We start from the raw sequence: 26,533 nt of genomic DNA, 5'->3' as shown, positions 1-26,533 counted from the left end.
AAAATCATTGAGTGTCAGGTCTAGTCATGGTTTGTCTGTATAGTTAACCCTCCTCATCACTAAGAAGCCTTACCGGATGCCTCTCGTCCGTTAGTCATCTTGTCCTCGGCTCTGACGGCTCAGGGTCAATTAGCCTGATCAATGAAGGACAAAGTGAAGGGGGATCAATAGCTTGAATATCCAGTCATCCTTGTGAAGAGGGATTTGTCCCTGTTTGCGTGTAAACCCTCAGGAAATGCAGGCGTAGTGGAATAGCTGCGTAGTGTGTAATTTCTTTATGATGCAGAGGTGAAGAGAAAGATTATTTTCTGTCTTTTATCAGGTGGGTGATTTATGTTTGGCATTGTGGTGCCTCTTCTACTCCGTTTTCTCCTTTGCGGGTAATTGTCGTCTGTGTCATAGGTCGTCACAGTCGTCCTCGGCGGATGACAGCTGACAACATACAAGCACTCTGCTGTACTGTAGGTTTGTCCTTGTAACACAGAGCTATCGGGCAGCCGTAGTATGATTCACATATTGTGTTGTTGAGGCGATCAGTAGCAGCAGGTCCACCGGCACACATGCTCACTCACACAAACACACCCACAGAAAATCGTTATCTGAAGGTTAACCTAATAATTGCATTGACTGCGGTTACCAGGCGGCTAACAGCACCTTAACAACATTACCCTGCATGTGACAGGAAAAGGTGTGAAGCAGCTAATGCACTAATTGCATCTGCTAAAATATACTATGTAATGGCTCAGAAGACACACACACACACACACACACACACACACACACACACACACACACACACACACACACACACACACACACACACACAGAAGAGCTAAACCTCAGAATACTCAAGGCTCAAGGATGTAGCTCCAGGCACAATCTCTCACTCCTCCCCCACCCCCCCTTTCTCTCTCACCCTCACTCCACCCTTGTTTACACCCTGTGTCCCCTCCCTCTCTCTCTATCTCAGTGCGCAGGGTTTTGTAAAGAGCCAGGCTGTGCTGGCATGGGATCTGGCACTGCTCGCAGTGTTTTCATTTGGTGCAGTGAGTGTCTGCTGCTGTTTCAGCTCAATGTTCCCTGTCCATCTGGACTCAGGAGATGGGAGGATGGATGGATGGATGGAGAAAAAGAGAGAGAGATGTGCCCTGCTGATCAAAGCAGAGGCAGAAATGAACATACCCACTAGTTTGAAAACATAGATGGAAATACATAAACAACATGCAAATGCCACACTGTGCAAGTGATGCTGAAATTAACTAAGATCAGTTAAGGTTAGAATTACTGTCTTGTTATCCTATTTTTTTCAAGTCTGGATTACCAGACAGACAAAGTGGGTAACTGCCCCTGGGCCATGAACTCTTGGAGTTCCCCAATGAAATATTTTGGAATATGCTCTACTAAAGTGGGGCTATGATTGCCTTGCTGTATATCTGTATTTGCAACAGCAACAGAGATTGACTACAAATTAAAATGGTTTAAGTTCAAAAAAGGTAAAGGAAGGTAAAATGAATTGTTTTGACATTTTTTCTTTATTTTAAAAGAAAGAAAAGGGGTCTGTGGGAAAAATGAGAAATACTCCTGTTTGTATATTGGAGGCGTGTTTGATTGACATTAGCTGGCAGGCTGGCGGAGTGCTGGCTTTATATGGTGTTTAAACACTTGTGCTGTAGCATGGGCAGACAGTGTGATTTTAGCAGTGGTATTGAAGACTAAGAACAACACCAACATCTAACTGCACATACTTGAAGTGACATTTTAGGTAAATGTTCATACTGTTTAATGAGCTGCACCTGCCAACTAACTAGCCTGCTAGCTGATGTTAGCGGTGCACTTTTCCCCAGTGAATGTTTGTTTGGTGGTTTGTTCAGCAAGCTAAGGTGCCGTACGCTGGTTGAAGAAGGAGACTTTAGCTGCAAGCCAAATATGGGTTGTTGTTCAGAGTGTTGTGTGTTGTGTAGCAGGATGCAATCAGTCTCAGTGTGACCATCTGCTATGCTTATGATAGAACGGCATGTCACTTTATACAAGATTTGATTGCAATGGACTGATAACAAACGGTATTCAATTGGATTAATATAAAACTAAGAAGTGCCATCATGAAACCAAGAGAAAAAATTCTTCCAAAATAAAACATTTTCTTCCTGTATGTGTATTTTTTTAATGGTTAGATATTTTATCAGTCAACCAAATATTAAAAAGCAGCACAGATTTCTCAACAATCCCACTTATCCTTTCTCTCCACTTGACATTGCATTGAGGGCTTTTTTTGTTTTTTGTTGAATGTTAACATCCAGTTTCAATATGAGTCATAAAATTTAAGAAAAAATATGCTTTTAAAAGCTCATAGCAACCTTGCACTCCATCAATTTCCACACATAGGTAAATAAAGGTCATGACGAGTACTACTCAGCCGGTGAAAAGGGTTGTATAACGCCTTCTGTTGTTCTGGGAGCACATGGTAGTGTCAAGTATTTAAATAGCATGTTTTTCTTTATCGCTCATGGGTATATATATATTTTTTCTGTACCTGATCTCTCTTTTTTTTCTTTTTCTGTGTCTTTCTTCCAGAAGGATTTGCCACTGCCTCGCAAGAACAGCAGGTGAGTGTTACCTTGGTTCATCTCTACCTCTGTCTTTTCTCTCCTCTCTGGGGAGAGACCTCCAAGAAGAAAAACAATCACGCCTATAGAAGCTACTCTGCGTCTGGTCATTCATCAGGTCTCTCCTTGTTGGCTCTCATGAGACTGGCAGGCTTCCTTGGATGAGCATGATTTGCACATTGTGTTTGAAAGCTCTGAGGATGCTTCAGTGGTGCTTGTGATGCTGAGTGTAGTCCTTGTAGTCAAAGAGGAGGAGGAGGTGGCTGGAGGCTGGAGGGGTGCTGGGAGTCTGTCGGAGTCTGATTAAGGCCAGCCGGGAGCTCTGGATGCTGTCCATGGTCCTGAAAGCCAGTCCGCCTTCTCCATTTGCTCAGTTTCTCGCTCTTTATCTCCACTGTTTTCCTCCTACTGCTTGGTTATTAATCTGATTCTGTTCTGCTCTCTTTTCCACCCTTCGGTCTTTCAGTCCCCCTCTAGCTATCCTTCTTTTCTAAATCCCCTCTCTTGCTTCTCTTTCTATCTCTTTCCTACACACTTGGAGTTTGTCTGGTTATTGGTTTATTTATTAGCATATTAGCAATCTGCCTTAGCCAAGCCACAAGCAACACTACTGTAGAAAAAACAAAACAGACACATAGTGGTAAATATCAATACAGTAAAATACACATACACATATATATATAGCCTACACAATAAAATATACAGCAAAATACACTTAATTGTTTTCTGGCAAAGACTTAGACAAGAAGATTGATACCACTCTCATATCTGTGCGCTAAATGTAAAGCTACAGCCAGCAGCCGGTTAGCTAAGCTTAGTATAAAGACTAGAAACGGGAAACAGTTAGCCTGGCTCCACCTAAATGTTACAAAATCTGCCAACTATCACGTCTTAAGCTCACTAATTAACACATTATATCTTGTTTATTTTACTTATACAAAAACCAAAGTGCAAAAAATCTAAAAATGTATGCTATGCTATGCTAAGCTAAGCTAACTGGCTGCTGGCTGTAGCTTCATGTTTACGGTACAGACATGAGAGTAGTGTCGATCTTCCAGTCTGAATCTCAACAACAAAGCAATTCAGCAACTTTCTTTAATATATCAAAAATAAAACAGGCATTAAAGCAGCAAAGAACACTGTAAATACATACAAATGAGTTAAGTATTTTAGCCTGATACCGAGAGGCAAAAGACAACACTTTGATGTGTACAGTATTACATTTAGACAAATAGCATGTTAGCAGCGGTTTGAAGCATCAGTTTAAGAGGCTTCATTATCATCTCTTTGCTCCATTGAGTAATTGTCGATCTGTTTGTGTGTGTGCGGTCACATCCCACTACCTCTGTCTCCACTGTCTTCCCTTGTCCCCATCTCCATCTCCCTGACCTATCCATCTTCTACACTGCCCCCTCATCCCGAATCATCATGGGTAATCAAACATGAAATGAGGCCGCCGACCAACTCTGTTTGTGTGTTCTTCTATCCATCTCACTGTTGTCTTTCACTTTATTTCCCTCTCTCTCTCTCTCTCTCTCTCTCTCTCTCTCTCTCTCTCTCTCTCTCTCTCTCTCTCTCTCTCTCTCTCTCCCTCTCTCTCTCAAGACTTTTTCCATTTGGGTCCAGTCCGTCTTTGTCTCCTTCACATAACATCCCATCTCTCTCCGTAGGACGCTATGAGCCACCATTTATTATAGATGAGCTCAGAGGACTCGCCTTCACATTCAATCTGCCTACTGCATTCATTCATGGGTAAACAAAGCGTACCCATTCAGTGTGTGTGTGTGTGTGTGTGTGTGTGTGTGTGTGTGTGTGTGTGTGTGTGTGTGTGTGTTTGTGTGTGTGTGCTTGGCATACAGCATTATTAGCTTTTGTGGATCTTTGATTCCATTTAATATCTTTTCCACAGTTACGTAACAGTCCATATGACCTTGTCCCCTTTATTCACTCTCTGCTGGGATGAATTGACCTTCCTTTGCTTCGTCTTCCTTCATTCATAGTGTCCATAGCCTGCAGTAAAAGCTTTTAATTCCCTGTCAGGTCCTCTCAGTGCGCAGACACTGAGAGAACAGAGGGAAAAAAAGAGGAAACCACAAAACACAAGCACACATAAGTCACAAAATTACACTCTGTACCATGGCATGTTAGCCTTGAGAAAATGACCCACAATCCCCTGCCGCCTTTTGTTATTCCTCTCTAAAAGACAGACCCACCCTACCTCCTCCAGCCTCCATCCCTCCCTCTCTGCTGCTCTCTCTCTCTCTCTCTCTCTCTCTCTCTCTCTCTCTCTCTCTCTCTCTCTCTGCTTCGGGTCTTGGCCACACTTGCCCAGACACACAGACATCAGCGCACATCCAAAGGTTGTGGGAGCTATGCGTTGCATTGCAATGACATTTTTCCTGAGACCTTCTGCTTTCTGACTGCTCTCTCTCACCGCTCGGCTGTTGTTGCTGCTGCTGTTGCTCAGAGCTACACCCAGATACCCAATGAGCAACATGTTCCGACGCACTAAAAGGTACAACAAGAGGTGTAGATGTGGGGTGTGGTAGGACATCCACTGAATTATTTTCCTTCATTTATTCGCTATATTGTTTAGTATTCTCTCTGCGTGAGGTTACAGTGCCTGCAGTATGCTATACAAACAAGCTGGCATTGACAGTGTTAGAGTAAGGTCACTGTTTGCACGTGTACATGTTTGACTTACAGTGGTTTTAGATTGCTGCTGAGTTTTGCTGAGTGTGCATGTTGAAAATCTTAGTCATTGCTTCTCAATGGTTGATTTACAGAATGCTGTTACCATCATAATAAAGGGCTGATAGGTTGTAAACAATTCAGGAGTCAAAGGGTGCAAAACTTGCAAAAGTTGTATAATATGCATACTTAAAGGTGCAATGTTTAGGATTTAGGGGATCTAATGGCAAAAATGGAATATTATATTTATAATTATGTCTATTTTCATTAGTGTATAATCACCTGAAAATAAGAATAGTGTTTTCATTAACTTAAAGTGAGCCCTTCATATCTACAAAAGGACTGGGTCCCCTTCCACAGAGCTTGCAATATTGCACTGCCATGTTTTTACGGTAACCCAGAACAGACAAACCACACACTGGCTCTAGAGTGGGCCTTTAACAGTTTTTTTCTGGCATAGACACCTTTATTTGACAGTAGAGAGACAGGAAATTACGGGAGAGAGAGGGGGTGTGACATGCAGAAAGGTCTGCTGGCTGGGACTAGAACATGGGTCTGCTGCGTATATGGCATGCGCTCTTAACCACTCGACCACCTGCATGCCCATTTTTTGCAAGTTTTGTGACCACTGTAGGTTCCCCTACAAACTTGGAAGGGGAGGGTTATTTAGTTGGTTGCGCTCTGCAACCTCATCACTAGATGCCACTAAATCCTATTTGGATATTCATCCAAATCCTTTTAACTGTGCCACATCTATTTTAAAAGAGTCTTTAAAATAAATACTTGCAAATTTGTCAGCACCTTTTATCAATGTTAGCAGTGGTTGGTCAGTTAGTCAATCTACCACTTGTATCCACACAGAACTATTGCCACAAACTTCTGATTGATTGCCATCAAGTTCTGGTCCCTAGAGGATGGAGCATGGTGACTTTGCAGTTTCTCTGACTTTTCTCAGGCGCTGCCAGTTGGTCAAAGTTTTCACTTATCCAGTGAAGAATTGTCACGTCATACGGTCACACTGCACTTACTGACTTTGGAGATTTTGTCCTCTAAGGCCACCATGTTGACATTTACAGTTTTGATTGAAATATCTTGGCAACTATTGGATAGATAAAAAATGGTACAGGTATTCATGTTTCCCACAGGATGAATTCCAATTATCAAATATTAGCACGGTAACACACTAAACTGGATGGTTGACATGGTAAACATTATACATGCTAAACGTCACCATGTTAAGATTGTGACTAAGTTATCTTAAGCATGCCAACATAATCACACTGTGGCTAGGTGCAAGATGACAAAGCTGCTAGTGTGGCTGTGTCACTGTTGTGATAGGTGCCATTTGGGATAGATATCGAATTGGAGAATAATATGTGTTTGTGTTCTGACACACAGATGATTTCACATTTTATGTATTTAGCACTTACATTGGTGTTTCTTGTTGTGTAGGACAACCTTCATCTTATGGCTGACATGATCCAGCTAACAGCTCACACTTGATGTGAAAGTAAAAGGTGCATCAGTGACTGATTTTTAGCCGATCTGCAGGTAGACTGATTCACCGTCTGATGTGATCAATGAATGATTGCACAAGTCACATATGAGTCAGCCAGAGGTTTTACATGGATTTATCCTAATCTGATTCATTGATGCTGAGAAATGGTTTTCTGTTGGAGGATGAGGGGGTTATTGGGGGTACTTTCTTAATGTGATAAAGTTTTCTTGTGCCAGACATTGAATCCCTACAAGCTGTAGCTTCATTTTCCTGCAGGGATCAAATATCGCATTATTGCATTTCTAAGATTAATAATACTGTATAAGCACTATTTTTCCTTTGTACTTAATTGCTACTTTTAATCACTCTGATGTCAACACCCAGAAAATTTGAGCTGATATTAAAGCACCGGGGGTTTACTCCTTAGCGGCGGCACTAGTGGATGTCGTGCTGAGTGTCTCAGAGTGACTTCATTCTCCCCTGCTGATCGGAAATTAAACCGGCTTCTATTACAGCAGAGACTGTCTTCGTGGCACACCTGAGCCCAGACACACAGGCAGACAGATGGAAACAACGCAGATGTTTCACCCTGTTTAATGCCTGCTCAAACCAAAGAGGACGTTTTTTAAAAAAATCCTGAAATGTGTATGAAATGCAGTGTAGAATAAACTAAATGTCTCAAAATGTGTAAAAAATACAGTAAGGTTCGTGGCTGCAAAGTGCTGAAAAGTTTATTTCTCAGCTGCTGCAAGAAAACAAGCTGACAAGCCAAGGAAGACAGAAGTAGGAGGGATGATTAGGAAGTGAAGTGAATAAGGTGGAAAAAGAGGGCGGTTGTGCAAGAGGTGAAAGAAGGAGAGGCTGAGATAGAGCTTAGGGCCCTGGGGTGATATCTGTGTCTGCTCTTCCATTAGGGACTAGCTCACTAAGGTTACGTGAGCATCCAAGACATGCATTCTGGCTTTTACTGCCTCACTCTCACTCTTTCTGTCTTTCTTTTCTTCTTTGATCTCACTCTCTATCACTTATTTTCTCTTTTTTGCCATCCTTTCTTTCCTTCTCTCTTTCTGTAGTGTTCTGTACATCATGGTCAAGTGAGACAAGAAATGGGCATTACATAATTTAATCATTAAGCCATGTACTTGAGCTTAAGGGTTTTCCCTATGAAAATACATGATACATAAGTACATAAGTTAAGCAGCCAAATAGGGTTTACTTTAGAACTAGAGCTGCAAAGAACAGTTGATCAACATAAAGTTAATTGCCAACCACGTAAATAATCAAGTCATTGTTTTCTGTCATTGTTTAAGGAGAAATGTTTCAATTCTCTGGGTGCCACTTTCTAAATTTTGAATATTTTCTGGTTTCTTTAGCCCTACCTATGATACTACACTAAATATATTTGGGTTGTAGACTGTTGGTCATGACAAAACAAGACATTTTAGGTTGCATTTTAGGCTTCGGGAAGCAGTGATCATTATTTTTTCACCATTTTCTGACATTTTAAAGACCAATTGATTAATAAAAGAAAATTCAGATTAATCAATAATGAAAAGCAGCTCTAGTTTGAACAAAATAATGGTCGGATCTTTCTTCTTTTCTTATAATACTTATAGTGTTAGGACTAACTAGCTCTACACACAGAATAATGCTGACTTTTTGCCCAACTTCTCTCTATTTTTTTCATGATGTCATGTAGCCATCAAGTGCAGATTTAAGACTCTTTTACAGGGATCTTGTTTTAAAGGACCAGTGTGTAGGATTTAGTGGCATCTAGTGGTGAGGTTGCATATTTCAGCCAAAGGAATATCCCTCTCTCTCCTTCCAATCGTGTAGGAGAACTTACTGTGGCCGTGAAACTCATGAAAAACCACAAAAGGCCCTCTCTAGAGCCAGTGTTTGGTTTGTCCGTTCTAGGTTACTGTAGAAACATGGCGGTGCAATATGGTGGGTGCCAAGGAAGAGGACCCGCTCCCTATGTAGATATAAAGCATTCATTCTAAGGTAAGGCAAACACAGCAACTCTTATTTTACACTAATTATAACATACTTATTAATATTATATTATATTTCTGCCAAGTCTGTTCCACTAGATTCTACTAAATTCTACACTCGTCTTTTAATACTAGTCAGCTGGAAACATTAAAACGTCAAAGTCTACATTTTCTACCAATTAAATTAGCTAGCTAGTGTAACATGAGATTTGATTGATGTTCATGATTTGTTATCCTTTATATTTGTATGTAAATTGGAAACAATATAACACTATGCATTTGGTGTCGGTGTTTTTTGTTCTCCTACTATTTTCAACAGTCATTGAATTACACACGTTTCTCTGATTTAGCCGTCCATGTGCTTTTACTTCCCCACAACCCAAAATCAGATTTAATCAATCCACAGCCCCGTAATTTCAGCCAACAAAATTATAAACTCTGAAAAATTGTGCCATCCAAGAAGGGAAAGCTTGAGCTCAAGTGCTGTGAGGCATACAGAACACACACACACACACACACACACACACACACACACACACACACACACACACACACACACACACACACACACACACACACACACACACACACACACACACACACACACACACACACACACACATAATCACACCCAGTTTAAGTCCTGCATATACACACAACCATACTCTCACACATGTACATCCTCTGAATACACACAAAATCATCTCCGCGCCCTTTGCTCCAAAACACTCTTCCTCTGTAACTAAATACACCATTCCACTTCACTTAACCAATAATGTGCAAACCAAAGGAGGTCAGTGGGAGGCCAAGGCACCTGAGCCAGACTGTAGAGCCTCCTTCTTCTAAGTGCTGCAGCTTCCCCCAAGAAGAGCCCAGAGTTCAATGCACACCAGGTGCTACATCTCCCATTAGCTCCTGATTTCAGTAAAGGGCACCATTTTTCCTCTCCTCTTAGAGTAATGGCACTCTTATTCTCTTTGATCCTCATCCTCCGCCGCTGTCTCAGGGCTTCTCTAACAAGAGAACACTTATAAGAACAGGGGCTTCTCGACGGGACTAAATTTACCTGTGCTTGATAGGTATTGCTACTGTCAGCTGTTGTGTAACTCCCCAGTCTAAGACAGATGATTTAAGCATATCACAGGTTTTTTTTTTTAAATAGATAAATGAGAAAATGTAGTGTTTCATCCTGCCTGAGAGGCTTTTGGGATGTTTGAGACCCCCAGACAGCTGAGGAAACTGAGGCAAAGAGGCACAAGAAAAGGGTCATTGTGTCTATTTTATCCTGGCTATTGTGTATTAGGCCAGGCGATGATTGTGGCATTTAACACAATGCTCGGTGCAGTGGAGTGGAGATCTGATGGAGCTGAGTGAGGACAGTGTTGTGCCTCAGGCTCTCACCGTGACCATTTTAGCTTCTGTCCTTGCCTTTTACAGCTGCTCATGTGACCCAGCGTACAATATTGTTAGACTAACTTCGAGACAGGCCACTAAACAATATATACTGTCCATATACTGTACATATCCTCAATAAATTGTAGACATTTTAAGGAAAAATGCCAAATATTCTCTTATCTCACCTTCTGAAATGTGAGGATTTGCTGCTTTTCTCTGTTTTATATCACTGTAAACATTTCCCCCAAACAGCGATCCGCCAACTTAACGACTGTAACAAGACACAGCAGACCTGTCAAGGTTTAAGATACTGGGCATTTATAGTGTGGAAGAGGGTGTCTTTTTTTCCCTGCCTCTCCAAAGAAATAAGCAGCAGAGCAGAAGTTTGATGAATGGATTAAATCATGTGTTTTGTCTGCAATCATTAGCAATTTACCGGCTAATTATCTAACTGGCAGCAGTAGTAACAAAGCATTACTTTGCCTTTTTTATTCTTTTCCCTTTATTAAGGTGTAATGAAAGTCTGAATCATTGCTTGCAATGATACTAAAGAGCACATCATTAGCTAACTAGATTAGTTTGTAGGTTTACAGCTTACAACCACCATATCCACTGTGTAGTATTTTCTCACAGTGTGGAGGCTGGTGCAGGATGCAGAGTTTGGTGTAACGATAGTAGCTCTGTTTTGCTCCTTACATTTGCCAAATACATTCGTTAAGTCATTCTTGTAACGCTATATGTGGGAATATAAGGTTTGAAAATCATAAATATTTAATCAGCCCAACTGTCAGATTTTATATTTTTCCTTTACAAATACTAAAATCTGACAGTGACAGTTGCCATTTTAGTCAGCAAGGTAAATCAGCCTCTGTTATTATAACTGCATAGATACTGTGCAATAATGGGGTTTAGATTGTTGGTTGGACAAAAACAAGACGTAAGTTTGGGCTCGGGGAAATTGTGACTGGTCCTTTTTACTATTTGACATATTTTTAGACCAAATGATCATTAATCACATAATAATCATTACATTTAGAAATAATAATTGTTAATTGTAGCCAGCCAAAGCATCTTTTACCACTTCATCTTTTATTTGATAATTCCACTACAACACTTTCCTTTCTCACATTTATATTAATGTTATAGTATTATATCAGGGTCATCCACTAATTCACGGCTCCTCTAGTCCACGTGTCGGTGTGTCCTTGGGTAAGATACTTCACCCCAAATTGCTCCCGATGGCTGCACCAACAGTGTATGATTGCGTGTATGAATGTTAGTTTCCTCTTGATTAGCACGTTGGCACCCTGTGTGGCTGCCTCTGCCATCAGTGTATGAATAGGTGATTGTGACATGTAGTGTAAAAGCGTTGTGAGTGGTTCAAAAGACTAGAAAAGCACTATGTAAGTAGAGTTCTGTATTTCATATGCTGCTTATTTTCTGCAAGCACATATGTTTTTCTTTCCCTTTCACAGACTTTATACACTATTTTTTGTCAGAACCTGTCATTTAGTTGGTTGTTTGTATGCCATACTGGTTTTTTCTTGATAGTGGATTTTTCTTGATTCATGTACACAATCTTACCGGTGAGTAATTCTCTGTCTCTATACCTGCAATCTCTTCAAAAAGCACCTATTGCTGTCTTTTGCCATCTCATATTATAAGTCTTTCCTAGCACCCACAGTTTGATCTATTCTGTGGTCGCGGTAAATGCAATAAAAATGTAAATATAATTGATTTAGGTCTTTTATATTACCTCCTAAGATTTAAAGGGGGACTAAGAGGTGCACAGGAATTTTAATATCAGTCATTTTAGTGCAGGATACAGGCTATTTATGAGTACAGGGATAAAAACCTGTGACATTTTGACTAATGAATGTCACTCTAACAGTGGCCCAGAGTGTTCTTTTACACTAATGTACCACTCGCTTCCTTCACCCGATGCCAGGCGATGCCACATTACGTCACCTTTCAAAATATATTTTGCGCATCCTTTTTCTTTTCTGTGTGTCTCTTTGTCTCCCTCCCTTCGCTCCAGCCTCCAACAATGAACTTGAGTGACTTCTGTAATGAGCAGTATTTTCTCTCCCTTCTCTGTGGTCCCTGGTCGGCGTTATCAGAGCCTCCCTGCCGCACGCTGCGTAGCAACAAGCTGTCACATGACCATGACTCCCTCCCCCCCTCCCCCCCAGGGCTGTAGACGGCACTTACATTTCTTCAGGTTTTTTTTTTTTTCCTGAAATAAAGTGCTTTTGATGCTTTTGATGCTTTCAAACTTTAGATAAGCAAGCAGTGAAAGAAAACAGAGCTGATGCATGCATTTTTTTTAAAGAATAAAATAAAATGAAGAACTGTGAATACTTTTTTAAATTTAAGGTGGTGCAACAACACTTCTATTTACTCCCCTCCTTTCATCCTCTTTAACCCCCTCCCTGACTGATCCCTTTCATCTTTTCCAGCCTCAACATATCCCATACACTGATTTATCACCACTATCATTTCTATCTCTGGTCATCTCTAATTCATTCCCTGCTCTCTTCATGCTGTAGCAGTAAACAAGCCAGTCTCCCCCGACTCCTTATCAGCAGTTCTCTCCTCTCTCTCTCTGCCTATTCCTTTCTCCTTCCATTCTCTATGAGGCACTTTAGCTTTTATTCTCACTTTTATTTTTCTTCCATTCTTTCCTTTGTGCCTCAGATATATTACCTACACTTCAATTTGACTTTTTAAATCACAGCTACTTTTGTGTAGTCTTATATAAAGGAGCGGTTCGGTTAGATCAATATAAATGGTCTACGTCCCTCCTGCTGTTAAGTAGAGGGAGGATGATGAACATGCACAGGATGAAGGCCCCTATTTGTCTGGCTTTGTTGGAGCATTGGCAGCCTCTGTGTCATCTGCTCAGGCTTACACACCCAGTGCACAATGCCCATGTGGTCTGTTTCAAACATGCATTCTGTCATTTTTATGCAGTGTGAATATACTAGCTATGTGTGTGTGTGTGTGCATGCATGTGTGTGCATGTGCGTAATGGTGGAAAAAACTGGGTCATGTTTACCTTGCGCCTTTGTGGGTGATGAGGACCATTGGGAACGCTTTCAACGTGCAGCTCATTTTTCTTGTATTATTTTCCAGTTTCTTTCTTCCTCTTTCCCTGAATTTGCAGTCACTCCATTTTCCCTAAACATTTGCTTCCCCCTCATCTTGCTTTCATGTGTGTGATCACAGGCTAAAACTCCTCTATCTGTCTGTACATCTCCTTCCTTGCCGCATATTCCGTACCTCCATCCCTCTTTCCAGCCTGCAGCAACAGCCAGTACAACCCAGATTTACTGAGTGCAATGGAGTGCATCTCTAACTCCTACCTGCCTCTTGATCTTGAATGACCATCGAGCGATGAGCGGGCCCCGAGCAACCACTCTGAAATTTGGACTCTGCATCAGCAGCGTTGCATTGTAGACTTGCTGGATGCGTAGAGTAAATACATGCCAGATAGTGTCTACATGTTTACACTGACATGCAAGCTGTACGGGGAAATTCAAGGCCAAGAACTGTGTTTTTATGTGTTTTACAGCCAGCTTCCATTGATTTCCTGCAGCACTGAGAATCCATTAACTAAGAATAGTCCTACTGCTCGGTTCGTCTTTGTTTTTCTCTCTTTCTCTCCGTCTTTTCCCTTTACTCTGCAGCAGTTATTGAAGTGATGAAAGCCAGTGAAATCATATTGAACCTTACACACCGAGTTTACACGCACAAACACTCATTTAGATGATTGGTATCACTGCAACCTCAGTTCCAGTTAATCCCAGTGAAAAAGGTTTAAGGTTAGAGAAAAAAAGTCAAGATATAATTGATCCAGTTTAGAAAGTGTGAAAATGCACAATAGCAGTTATCTGACTTGCACATTAAATCCAACCTATTGACATATGTGATCAATATCCATAAAGCTAGTTATAGATTTGATCGATGAGGACAACTTGTATGCATTTAAAATAATGAAAACATAAAGATGCAGTGGCGCCTGCTCAGTTTTGTGACCATATGGTAATATTTTCAATGTGGATAGGAAGTGGAGTTACATGCTGTATACATTCCTTCATTGGACCGCAGAGACATGAGCTCAGTGAGAGGGTATTAGCTCCAGATGGGCAGGAGGGCGACTGAAAAAGCCAGGAGGGATTGGCTGCTGGCAATACTCCAACAGCCAATCAACTGTCAGCTGTCTGCTGGTGTGATTGGAGTCTTTTTCTTTTTCTTTGATCATATTAACAGTGGAGACCTTAGTTTTTAAAAGCCTTATGAATACATTAATAGAAGATTAAGAGATAATTGTGATAATGTAATTTACCACAAATGTTACAATGCTTCCTCTCCCATTTTCATGATGCAGATTCTTCAAAATGTGCATGAACAAAGAGGCTATAGACTATAAAACACTACACACCAGTGGTAGATAGTTTCAAATTCAATATTCAGACATTTGGCGAGGTTCATCCTCAACAATGTTTCATCAGTTTTCGTCAGATGAGTTGTGCAGTGCAGGATAAAGCTTGACAGATGAAGCCCGGCATCTTGTACAACTTGACAGAAGACAGGAAGTGATGAGTTGGAGTTAGGGATCTTCTCCAAAGTGCATACAAAATAGTTAAGAGAGCTTTTGAAACGTTGTCAGTAGCTTCAGACCAACTGTACAGTCATACTAACACAGTTTCAAATCCTGTTTTATTATCTGATTAATTAGGCACATGGTTTAAGTATTATGTATGTTTTGTTGGTAGCTACACTGTACATATGAGAAGTATAAATGGCAGTTGTAAGAATTTGTTACAAACCCTCCAGTGTATGCCATACCCACTTCCATTATGAATGAGATACAGATATTTCTGTATTGTATACAGATAGAGATACAGATAGAAGCTCTGCGTAATACCTTTACAATGAAAGTTTATGATTTCTTAGATGCCCTGGTCTTGTCAAGGTGGTGCAGTGCTGTCCAATTAGTAATGATGGCATATGTTAACACTGCTGTAAGCCATGTGTGTAACCATTTACATGTGTGGGAACGGCATAGAGATTGAAGAAGAGAGATTTGTACAAGTACAGCAGCAGTGTGATCTGTTTTTAATGTTGTTAAATGATTCTGTCTAACCAGCAAGGCTTATTTTTTCTACACAAGATTATTGTGTAATATTAGTAATTTAACTCAGTCGTTGAATAAATTGTTCACATTCAAACATGGAGTGGAAAGCACTGTCTAATTCTATAATAGTGTTGCTGTCTCCCTCTATACCCGTCTGTCCTTGATCTCAGTCGGCTCACGTCTTTGCACTGGAAGTGTCAATGAAGGTGTGAGTGTGTGTGTGTAAGTGTAAGTGTATGTGTGTATGCTTGTGTGTGTTGGGGTTGTGCATCCCGCTCACATGTGAACCCATGTGACCGGGGCTGAAAGCGGAGAGAGGAAGGAAACAAACCATTCTCTTCATCTGACAGCGTAGATGAGATGGCGCTGTTTGCATTTTGTTTGTTCTCTCCTCTTTGTTGTTTTTATTTGCATTTATTTACACGCTTCGCCGCCTTGAAAATCAAAGCGCATTGTGACGCTCACATTTGAAAATCCCTCTGGAACGCCTAAACCTACCGCAAATATATGAGCAGCATCGACGGGCAAATTGCATTTACAGAGATAAAGGAAGCTGCTGGCCCTGATGGCTTTCTCTCAGAACTACACTTTCTCACTCCACTCTTGAGTAAAATGTACAAGCGATCCTTCCTGACTCAAAAACTGCCTGAATCAACACAGACGGCTGCCATTATCTAACCAAAGCAAGGTAAAAACCAAAAGAGGAGCCTTCCTTCCTCATACAGACCAATTAGTTTGCAGTGAGTGGAAAATAAAAGATTTTAACTAGAAGATAAGACCGTATCCTACTCATCATCACTGGGCCTGATTAAACAAGATTTGGGCAAGGGCATCATTCCTATACTAATGAAAGGCTTACTGGGGGTCATTCAATGTGCTAAAAAACAAACTTCTACATTTTATGGTGGTCTCTTTAGATGCTAAAAAAAGCGTTCACCAATCAAATGGAAATACATGTTCAATGTTTTGAAGCATTTCTGTCTAGGCATTAGTTGTATGGAATTACTGTATACCTTTCTACAATATCCCCACTTCACTCTTGGGTGTGGCACTTGTCCTAACCCTCACCCTAACCCTAACTTGTCCACTGTCCCCACTTTTGGACTATTAGGACCTGCATGTCAATGGTATTAACAGTGGGAAAGGGAAGCACATTATTTAATCGTGTGCAGATGATACACTGATATTTCTCTGCAACTCTAAAGAATCAATTTCAGCTGTGCCAGAAAATCTTTATGGGTGTACAAGCTCTGTGGATGCCCTTCAGCTTTGGCAAACCAATGATTGCTGGTTGACATAAATGCATCACCACCGGTGTGACAGCACAGAAATGTCGCCATACATGCTAGATTTCCAAATCATGTGGGAAGGGCTTGAATGTAAATGATGTTCATTTATATGTAAAAGTCCCACACTTCAATTGCCAGGCCTTGGGGACAACTTTATTGTGAGTAACGCTCTTAGTATGTGAATAGTGTAAAGAAAGCATTTACTATCACCAGAAGATAATCTTTTTATGCTTCTTGTGTTGACCTTGGTTTAAAAGAGCAGAACACATTTGAAATCCAAGTGATAAATTATCTTATAAATGATAAAGGTGTAATCATTAAATAATATTTCTAACTTCAGGAAGAGTAAAGGCTACCTGAGATACACATTTTCAGACTTTTACAAATTCAAAGTTATTTAATTCAGTACCATAATATAAGGAAGGTCATGGCACAGAGCAGATTGAGGCACTCACTCACTATGTCTGCCTGCTGAAAAGGAAAACAATAGCTACATTTACTCTTTAACTAATATCGGTACTCTCAGCAGTAGGCAATCATGGGAACAGGACCTTTAAACTGTAATCACAGATCACCAATGGAAAGCAATAATGTAGTAAATGAGTAACAATCAAAAAACCCACAAAATTCAGTTATGGATTATACTTAAATTTTACCCCATATTGCAGGATAAAATATGACTAGGACTCTTCATAGACATATAAGACAGATTTCTTATTGTATGTGTAAGGTTCAAGCAACATGTAGGCACCTATCTGCATTTAATGTGACTCTGGGTTGACATTGGTAACCAGGTATCACCATAATACACTGTCTTATTGAGCTTGTTGTCTACATCTAGTACTTCTGTTATGTACCATTCTATATTGAGGGTAACATAAGCTATATAAACTGAAAAAAATGATTGAATGAATGAATGGAAAGCATTCTGGTTAAATTGTACTCCTGCTGCTTGAGTATTCTAACACAATATGGTGATATCTTAAATACAAAAGGCTATTCAATGCCTAATGGTGTGTGAATCAGATACATTGTTATCATGTGCAAAATGAATGTGAGTGGAGTCCACAGGCAGATTTGAAATGACTCAGTGTGGAAGTGACTGCTATTAAGTGACCCAAACATAATTTAGTGAGGTCATGGAAAAGTGGAGAGAGTTTTTCGGGGAAAAGCTAATGTTTCTACAAAATTGTTTTCTGGCTCCAACATCCTTTTTTTTATGATTGTCATCTCTATCCTTCCTCTTCTTCCTTGCTTGTTATTGTAACTTTTTACTCTCTCATCTTTTTCCACTCCGCTCCCCCCACATTTCTTATCTCGACTGAGATGAAGCAGACAGGGATGAATGACTGAGGAAATTGAATTCTCTTTATCGCAGTTGTGCTCCTGCATTGAGCCCTGCGTTTGCACACGTCTGCTTCTTCCGCACATATCCATGCAGCTGTGCAGAGATACTGTGCTCAAACACGGCTCTTCATGCAATATCATCTTAGGTTTGCATTTCAATTCATTTCAATTCAAGTAGGCTTTATTGACATGAAGGTTTTAAGAATAATGTTGCAAAAGTATCCAAGTACCATTTGTCCAAATGTTTGGATAGTCCACAATATCCGCAATATGTACATTAAATGAAGCATAGCGTTAGTTCATGCAGGACACGGAAGTCATACGCCCCAGCTGTAATCAGCTGACAGCCACTGATTGAATCAGCACACCTTATCAGTCACACACCAATCACAGCCATTCTCACCACAAGGCGGTCCCTTTAAATATGACTCCCACCTACACTGATCTAGCTTCACCATTGCTCACACAGCTGCTGGCAAATCTTGCCTCCACCACCCCAGCCTCCACCTTTCTGGTTCAGGGTCCCATCAAGGCCAAATAAAACTGTATTACCATTTGTTGCAATAAATGGTTTAATCTATGACGAGAGTGTTCCTGATTGAACACAACATTAAGATAGATATAGTCATTATATATATATATATATATACAGCAGTGGTGGATAAAATATTCACATCCTTTATTTAAGTGAAAGTACCAATACAGGAATGTAAAAATACTCCATTACAAGCTAAAGTCCTGCATGAAAAACCCTTCATAAGTAAGTGCATTTCTGTCTTAGCCTCACCTGTCTAACAGTGACCACATGTCCTGTTTTCTTTTGTTTGCCATGATATAACATTTTAATCTATGCCAGCTCTTACTTTCTTCTTTCCCATGTTCTCTTTTTCTCTATAGTTGTCGTACAAGCAACAGGAAAAGTCTGATCTTGACCACCACTTCTCCCACACTGCCGCGCCCGCACTCCCCTCTGCCCCTCCCTGGACACCTCGGTACGTACAGTAATACAGTAATACATCACACCTCAGCAATGAGCTGGGCTTTTTCATTTTGTCTGCACCAGGGAAGTTAAATTATTAATCACTTAGACTCCAACTTAGGCAATAAGAAAAGACAAAAGAAAGTTTAAAACTCTTGTGGGTCTCGAACATATTTCTCTGGTGTATTAAACTAACCTTTTACTGAATAACCAAGAATTGTCAAATGTATATTTTCCTGGCCATCCTGCTTTTCTTTCAGTGAACCTTTTTTTTTACTGGAATGGACTGAATAATAAAATCTCACCAGTTTAAAAAATAGTTTGACATTTTGGGAAAAACGCTTATTTGCTTTCTTTAAAAGGCCAGGTTTTGAATAAAGTGCTCATGAGGTGCCTCTTACTTTCTGAACCCCCCCCCCCCCCCCCCCCCCCAAACTGTGGAAACAGATGGAAGAAGAGCTTGTGCAGATGTTGCAGTGACTTTACTTGGACTGCTCCCTTAAATTTACTGATTTGATTAATTCGACTATGAACAAGCCTCAAGTCAAATTGCAGTCCATTAATCAAAACACAGACATTAGTGTCCCCAGAACAAGGTAGGATAAATAAAAAGTGCAGACTATAAAGCAATTATAGTTCTAAAAAACAATGATAGAATTTAATAATTTGGGGGGAAAAAATCTAAATCAATTTCACACTTCACTTTGAACTTACCCCCTCAAACCTTACCCAATGATTAATAATAGTCAAACTGTCATATTGAACCACAGAATCAAATGAGTCAGCCTAAGTGCAGCACAGGTAAAGGAGGAAAAATAGTAAGAAGTTGTAAAATATCCTTGGTTTTACTGTGCTCATAATAACAATAAATAGGCTTGATTACTGTATGTATCCCGACTATAGTCCTTTCTTGTGTGTCATTCTGTGTATATATCTTATTGTCCCATCAGGAAGCAGCCCTCTGGACAGCCCACGAAACTTCTCCCCCAGCAACCCGGCACACTTCTCGTTTGCCTCCTCCAGAAGGTCACTTCTTTACGGCACTGCATATATTGAGTGTGATTTCTTACATGTATGCTCGCTTGTGTCTGTGCTAGAGTTGTTAGGGACAGAAAGTGACACAGAAGAGGGAAGACAGTGTCAGAAGTCAACGTGAGGTAGAGGGAAGAAAATTAGCATCAGAGAATAGAAAAGGTGTGGATCTGTTGTTGTGTGAGGTCTCGCACATCCAGGGGAGCAGGGAGCCACTTGCAGGTTCTTTCAGCATTACAAGCTGACTCAGTGTGACAGGGCCAGCTATTACTTTGGCAGCCCCTCTGTGTTGATTCACACTGTTCTAGTGAGGAGGCATGAGGGTCGTGTTTGTCAATGTGTGTGTAGATGGGTGGGCATGAATGTGTCACAGTCATATTAATGTGTTTTTACATGTGAGTTTATATTAGAAGGTTTTTAGGTTGTGTAATACATTAAAATATGCCTGTGTACTCATATACTGTAGTAAAGTATGCACCAAAACACTATTGTGTATTTTTGTCTGGGACTTTTAAAAAAATGGTTTATGCCAAAAACCCCATATTTCCAATCAAGTGAATTCTGCGGTATACAATGGTATTTCAGACAATAGTGTACTTCAAACTTTGCAGCAACAGTTTGGGTGAGGTCATTTTCTATTTCAGTGTGGTGTTTCCAGTTTTTTGGTGCGGAAGACCTTGACTGGCTTGCACAGAGCCCTGACTTCTACCCACTCAACACCTTTGGGATTAACAGCAACTGTGAGCCAGGCCTTATCACCCAACATCAGTGGTCACTAATGTTGTTACAGCTGAATGGGAGCAAATCCCTGCTGCTGGGTTCAGAAATCTTGTGGAAAGCCTGAAACCACAAGAGTGGAGGTTGTTTTGAGCAGCAAATTAATACATCACATGACATCACCCTCATTGCCTGTGCACAACTTTAAACTGCAAGTAACCATACTGTGGGACATCATGCAGTTAACTCACTGCTGAAGCTGATTTAAAGAGGTTTCAAATAACCTTTTAAACATGGAGGCACATTTTAAAATACAGCATCATTTTCTGTTAAAAGTGTCCATTGTATACCATAAACAGAATAGTCCACATTTAGGTGTCTCAATATAGGAAATAATGGACTTGAATGGATCATGATGTCCATTTATATGCATCAGAACATTGATTGTGTATTATTGCTTCTAAATCCTTATAAAGTAGGAATGGAATGTGGATGATTTTTTATTTTATTTTAGGAATTGTTCTCAGAAAAAGTGAGATCTTCAGCACTTGTTAAGACTAACAGGAAGCAAAAGTTATATGATGTTACTGAATCCCTAAGACTGTATTTAAGAAAAGCCAAAGTGAGTGAAATAGTAAACTTTTAAGAGAATGGTCAGGTTTAAAGTATTAACAAGAGCAGGACTTCATTCTCAAGCCTCCTATAGGCAGAGATGTATGTGAAAAGGGCCAATTAGATTTACCACAGTCAGACACTGTGTTGGGACTGGGGGCTCTGGGAGCCTGGTGCTCCTGTAAATCCTCTGTCCTCATTTATCAAATCTGTCCGCCTGCCTGTCACTGTGCGATTGAGCCATGCACTAAGGAACACTCCTGGGACAAACCTGATGTGATATAAGTCACTGGCCTTTTGTGCTGCTGAAATTGAGTTTGTCAAAGTAGTGTGTGAGATTAGGTTGTCAGGGTTTTGTTTCACAGGCACATTTATTATTTCACAGGTAGCTAAAATAGCCATTGGTGGAGTATAGTGACCTATTTCAGTTCAATATAATATTTTTTAGACTATGGAATATTAAAAACAGATTGGCAATGTTTCTAATTGAGCTTTTAAGTGATAATTTACTATAGTAGTATATGGTAATATATTATAACATATAACACATATTGTAACATATTCTCTTCTCTGCAGAGCGGACGGGCGCCGATGGTCTTTAGCATCTTTGCCCTCTTCTGGATATGGTACCAACACTCCCAGCTCAACAGTAAGTAACTAACATTGACAATTTAACTGTATTAAATGTATTGTAACTCCACTTTTATGTAACAATACTGTTAAATAATATAGTTTATAATTTATTGGGAACATATTTGGTAACATGACTGGTGGAGCTTATGAAGGCATACTTGAGCTCTGATAGGGCTGTAGGCCTACGTTTGACATTGTCTTTCACTGAAAACAGCACACAACACATTTAAATGTTGTTCATCTCCACAACGGTCTCCACTTCTCTCAAGTGCCTTTAAGTGTGTGCCTTGTTGCGTAACAGCAACATCACAGGCCTGGTTCCTACTCTCCATCTGGCTGTGGATGGAGGGGTTAGATGGATGGAGGGAGGAGCAGAGGAGAGCAAAGTGATGAGTGCCAGGCTGATGGGATGACAGGGACATGAAAAACGTGGCATACAGAGGAGACACTGTCATGAGATAGATCACACTTTGTTCCAAAGCATGGCCTAAATATAGCCAGATACCATCATTAGAAACAAGATAAATGTGAGATTAATGCTCAGACGTTCATGCTTTTATGAGTCAGACTGAGCTGTAGTGTCCAGTGCTCCCTTCAATTCCCTGAACACATAACTTTCTGCTACTGAATTTCCTGCTTTGTTTAAAATAAAAACTTAAAATATCTTCGCACAACAAATTCTATCACTAAATGACATCATGGTTTCATGAGTGTTGAATTTAGCAAAACCTTGCTAAACAAATCTCACAAATCTTATCTTAATACTTAATAGCTAACTAATAATTTTGTTGCTGTGAGTCTGTACACTGAATATGAGACTGCTAAGTAGCCAGTTAGCTTAGCACAACGACTGGAAACAGCTAACCTGGCCCCTGGGTAGTTAGCTTGCCAAGCTAAGCTAATCAGCTGCTAGCTTTATATGTAGGCAATTGTGCAACCAAGAGGGCGGTAGCTATCAATCTCCTTATTTAATTCTCAGCAAAAAACAACAATCTAAACTTTAATAAGTATTTAATTATTATATTATTATATCCCATTAACTGAAACCACACAGAAGCCACCTGTGTGCTACTGTGCTAATACCAGAGCATAAGTGCCTCTGATAACTGGCACAAGCCGTACTTTCCACTGTAAACACATGTCAATCTCATTGTTTAATTTCTAAAATATGTTTTAACAGTGTCTCTGTACGGCTGTCATAATCCAGGTGAACTATGAGCTGAAAACAAATTCCTTCATCTAAAATCCAAGTAATACGATGTCACAGTCCTCGTAAAGCTTTCAGGGACTATACATAACGTAATAGTACCAAACAATATGCCAACAAAGCATGTTTGCAGATACACTAACTTAATAAGACAGTGGATAAAGATATTGATTGGCAGAACAACCTAAATACAGTGCAGAGCCTTGACATACATGAAACAGACAAAGAAAATTGGAGTTTCCATTCATCCTTTTAAGTCTGACTGCTTTCAATTAGTTTGTCACCTGTGATTGATCAGTGATCGATCTTTCTGTTAGTGCAGTGAGTGAGGAGGTCCAGGTGACATTGCTCTGATGAAGGCAAATAATTAGGTGATGAGGTGTGTGTGTGTGTGTGTGTGTGTGTGTGTGTGTGTGTGTGTGTGTGTGTGTGTGTGTGTGTGTGTTTGTGTGTGTGTGTGTGTCTGTCTGTAATCATCACATTGTGGGGACAACAAACTGTTTAGAAAGGGTAGTCCCCACACATAATGATAAAAAGTTGGTCCCCATCCAACATGGAAACCAGTATGTGTGTTTATTGGACAACTTCATTAACATTTCAGTTTGGTCAAGTGCACAAGAAATGACAACTGTAGTATACAACATACTGTGCTAATGCAACTCTCAGAGATAATGTAATATATTAGTTGCTTCACGTATTATCCCACAATCAGAGGCAGATAAAAAAAGGTTACATTTGCTGTTCTTTTTTTTCCCATGAATTTTTGAAGTCAGTTTCTCTTTTTGATCTTGCCAACTCTTACTCCACCCACTATAATATTCTTGTTGTTCTTGTCCTAATCCTCTCCCCGTCCCCGTCTGCTTCCTCTTCCTCCTCCACCCTTTCGCTCTCACATCCCCTCCTCTTCCTCTTCCTCTTCTATCGCTCCGTTCCTCAGTCGTCCAGTTCCTCTCAGGAGCGGCTGCACCAGCTGCCCTTCCAGCCCACCATGGATGAGCTCCACTTCTTATCCAAGCACTTTGGCAGCACTGAGAGCATCACAGATGATGATGGGGGCCGCTGCTCTCCCCACATGCGCCCACGCTCCCGCAGTCTCAGGTCAGCAGAAGCAGCACCCATGAGATTAAACAACAGGCTTCAGCTGCCCAAAAGCACTTCTAAAGCAGATTTACAAGGGTTGCCCCTGGTCGATCTTGTTATTGCTTTTATATAAGCTTGTGTTGAAATTTCCTTTTAATAATGTTCTCTATTTAATTTTCTGTGATTTTTATTTTAAAGTAAAAACTTTCTATTTTGTACTGTTGGTTTTTTAAGCATTAATCTAATCTTAAGCAAGTTCAGACCCTTCATGTCCTTTACTGAACTCAATATATAAAACTGATTTCAGTCCACCCAAAATCACTTTGACTGATCTATTTCTTTCTGTTTGTACTTCCAGCCCAGGACGCTCCTCCTCCTGCTATGATAATGAGATAGTCATGATGAACCATGTGTACAAGGAGCGCTTCCCAAAGGTGAGACACACACACACACACACACACAGACACACACACACACACACACACACACACACACACACACACACACACACACACACACACACACACACACACACACCCACACACACACACACACACACACACACACACACACACACACTTCACACACAACTTCCTTCATAGATAGATAGATAGATAGATAGATAGATAGATAGATAGATAGATAGATAGATAGATAGATAGATAGATAGATAGATAGATAGATAGATAGATAGATAGATAGATATACTTTATTCATCCCCATAGGGGAAATTCATATATCCAATAGCTCATACATAAACAAAAAACACAAATACATAAATAAATAAGAACAAATAATATATACAAAAAGCCTAAAAGTTAATAATAATATATACAAAAAACCCTAAAAGTTATAAAAACTTATAATAATATTATACTAAGAGGAGGAAAGAATATTCAGAATTATTGCAGTGCCCCGTCACTATCTTATGATGTTATCATTGTAAAGTGATAACATGTTTTTGTAAAAATATCATCGTATTTCATGAAAATCCATAAGGCTACAGAGCATTAAATCAATCTTTCAGTCCACAAAACTATATCTAATCCTATAAACTATTACGGATAATCCCATAAAGTCAATACTGAAAAGGGATAAGATCGAACATGTTCAGAGATTTGTGTATATCATGCATCTAAAATAGGTATGAGAGCCACTAAACCATAGCAAACACAACATTACATGACTCTTCCAAACTGGGACACATTTCACCCTGTCAGAGAGAACATTACTTTTATTCACTGCGTTTATAAAAGCCACAGCTATGAATAGTTGAATAAAAAGTGATTCTTCTTTTCCTCATTTTTCTCCCTTTCACTCTCTTGGTGGGCTGAAGTTTGTATCAAAAGGAAATGGGCTGAAAGCTTCAGTGATAAAAATCTAGCCTTAGGAAATTGGGCATTATAGTTTGCAGTTCATCTGAGGTAAAAGCTCTCTGGGCTTGTTCTGACACAAGTCAAATGGAGAAAAAAATACACAAAATGGAAGTCAGTGAAATTCTGCACAGCCACATTGTCTGGGTCACGAATTAAATAACTTTCTGAACAATCTGTCTTACACTTTTGAGTCTATGAAAGAAATTAAATCTTTTCTAAACCTAATCTCTTCAACCACACTCCATTCTCGCCATTTTCTTTCTCTTTGACCTTACATATTGGTCCTGTCCTCTCATGCCACCAGGCCACAGCACAGATGGAAGAGAGGCTGGCCGAGTTCATCCAGGCTTACTCTCCTGAAAATGTTCTTCCGCTGGCTGACGGAGTCCTCAGCTTCATCCATCACCAGATCGCAGAGCTGGCCAGAGACTGCCTGACCAAAGCCTGCGAGGGCCTCATCACGTCTGTCTACTTCTTTGAGCTGCAGGAGAATCTGGATAAGCTGATTCATAATGTGAGCGGAAAAAATATGTTTTCAGCCAAAAAACATTACCTGCCCAGCACCCAACAGCAAGATAGCAACTAGCTGGTGAACATAGTGTGGCATTTAGCCGCTAATGCGCCTGATATTTTTCTGAGGAGGCAGGAAAGACTAAACTAGAGTGTCACTAGAGCCGTGACTCTCAATGATAATAAAATAAAATAATAGTAATAAACACTAAATAAAACACTTTTTTTAATACAGAGCTTTTAAAGGCATATGATATATTGTATATGATGTATATTATATGACTTATGATAAATTATATAAATGCTGGTTTTTATTAGTATTTAGGCGAGGTTCTTGTATGATTTCTTGTTATGGCAAATATTTGAGAACGCTGGCTTCTTTTGTTAAGAAGTGTTTTGAAAAATATCTCAAAGTAAAGTATTTAAATTG

The 26,533-nt window shown here is 40.0% G+C and overlaps 1 protein-coding gene across 1 annotated transcript in view; it reads left to right on the top strand.

Annotated features, from left to right (window-relative positions):
* The first annotated feature begins 7,878 nt into the window (after positions 1-7,878).
* The window catches only part of LOC133999171 (microtubule-associated serine/threonine-protein kinase 1-like), a 29,565-nt gene continuing 10,910 nt past the window's right edge, over positions 7,879-26,533 (top strand). The window contains exons 1-7 of the mRNA XM_062438355.1: positions 7,879-7,886; positions 18,855-18,949; positions 19,887-19,962; positions 21,874-21,946; positions 24,075-24,235; positions 24,576-24,651; positions 25,898-26,107. Of these exons, the coding sequence (XP_062294339.1) occupies positions 7,879-7,886; positions 18,855-18,949; positions 19,887-19,962; positions 21,874-21,946; positions 24,075-24,235; positions 24,576-24,651; positions 25,898-26,107 (699 nt within the window). The remainder of the gene's footprint in view (positions 7,887-18,854; positions 18,950-19,886; positions 19,963-21,873; positions 21,947-24,074; positions 24,236-24,575; positions 24,652-25,897; positions 26,108-26,533) is intronic.

Source organism: Scomber scombrus, chromosome 18, assembly GCF_963691925.1.
Source record: "Scomber scombrus chromosome 18, fScoSco1.1, whole genome shotgun sequence".
In the NCBI taxonomy this organism is placed as follows: Eukaryota; Metazoa; Chordata; class Actinopteri; order Scombriformes; family Scombridae; genus Scomber; species Scomber scombrus.
Note: the sequence above shows the minus strand (reverse complement) of the source record. Positions and strands in the feature narration are given on the sequence as shown.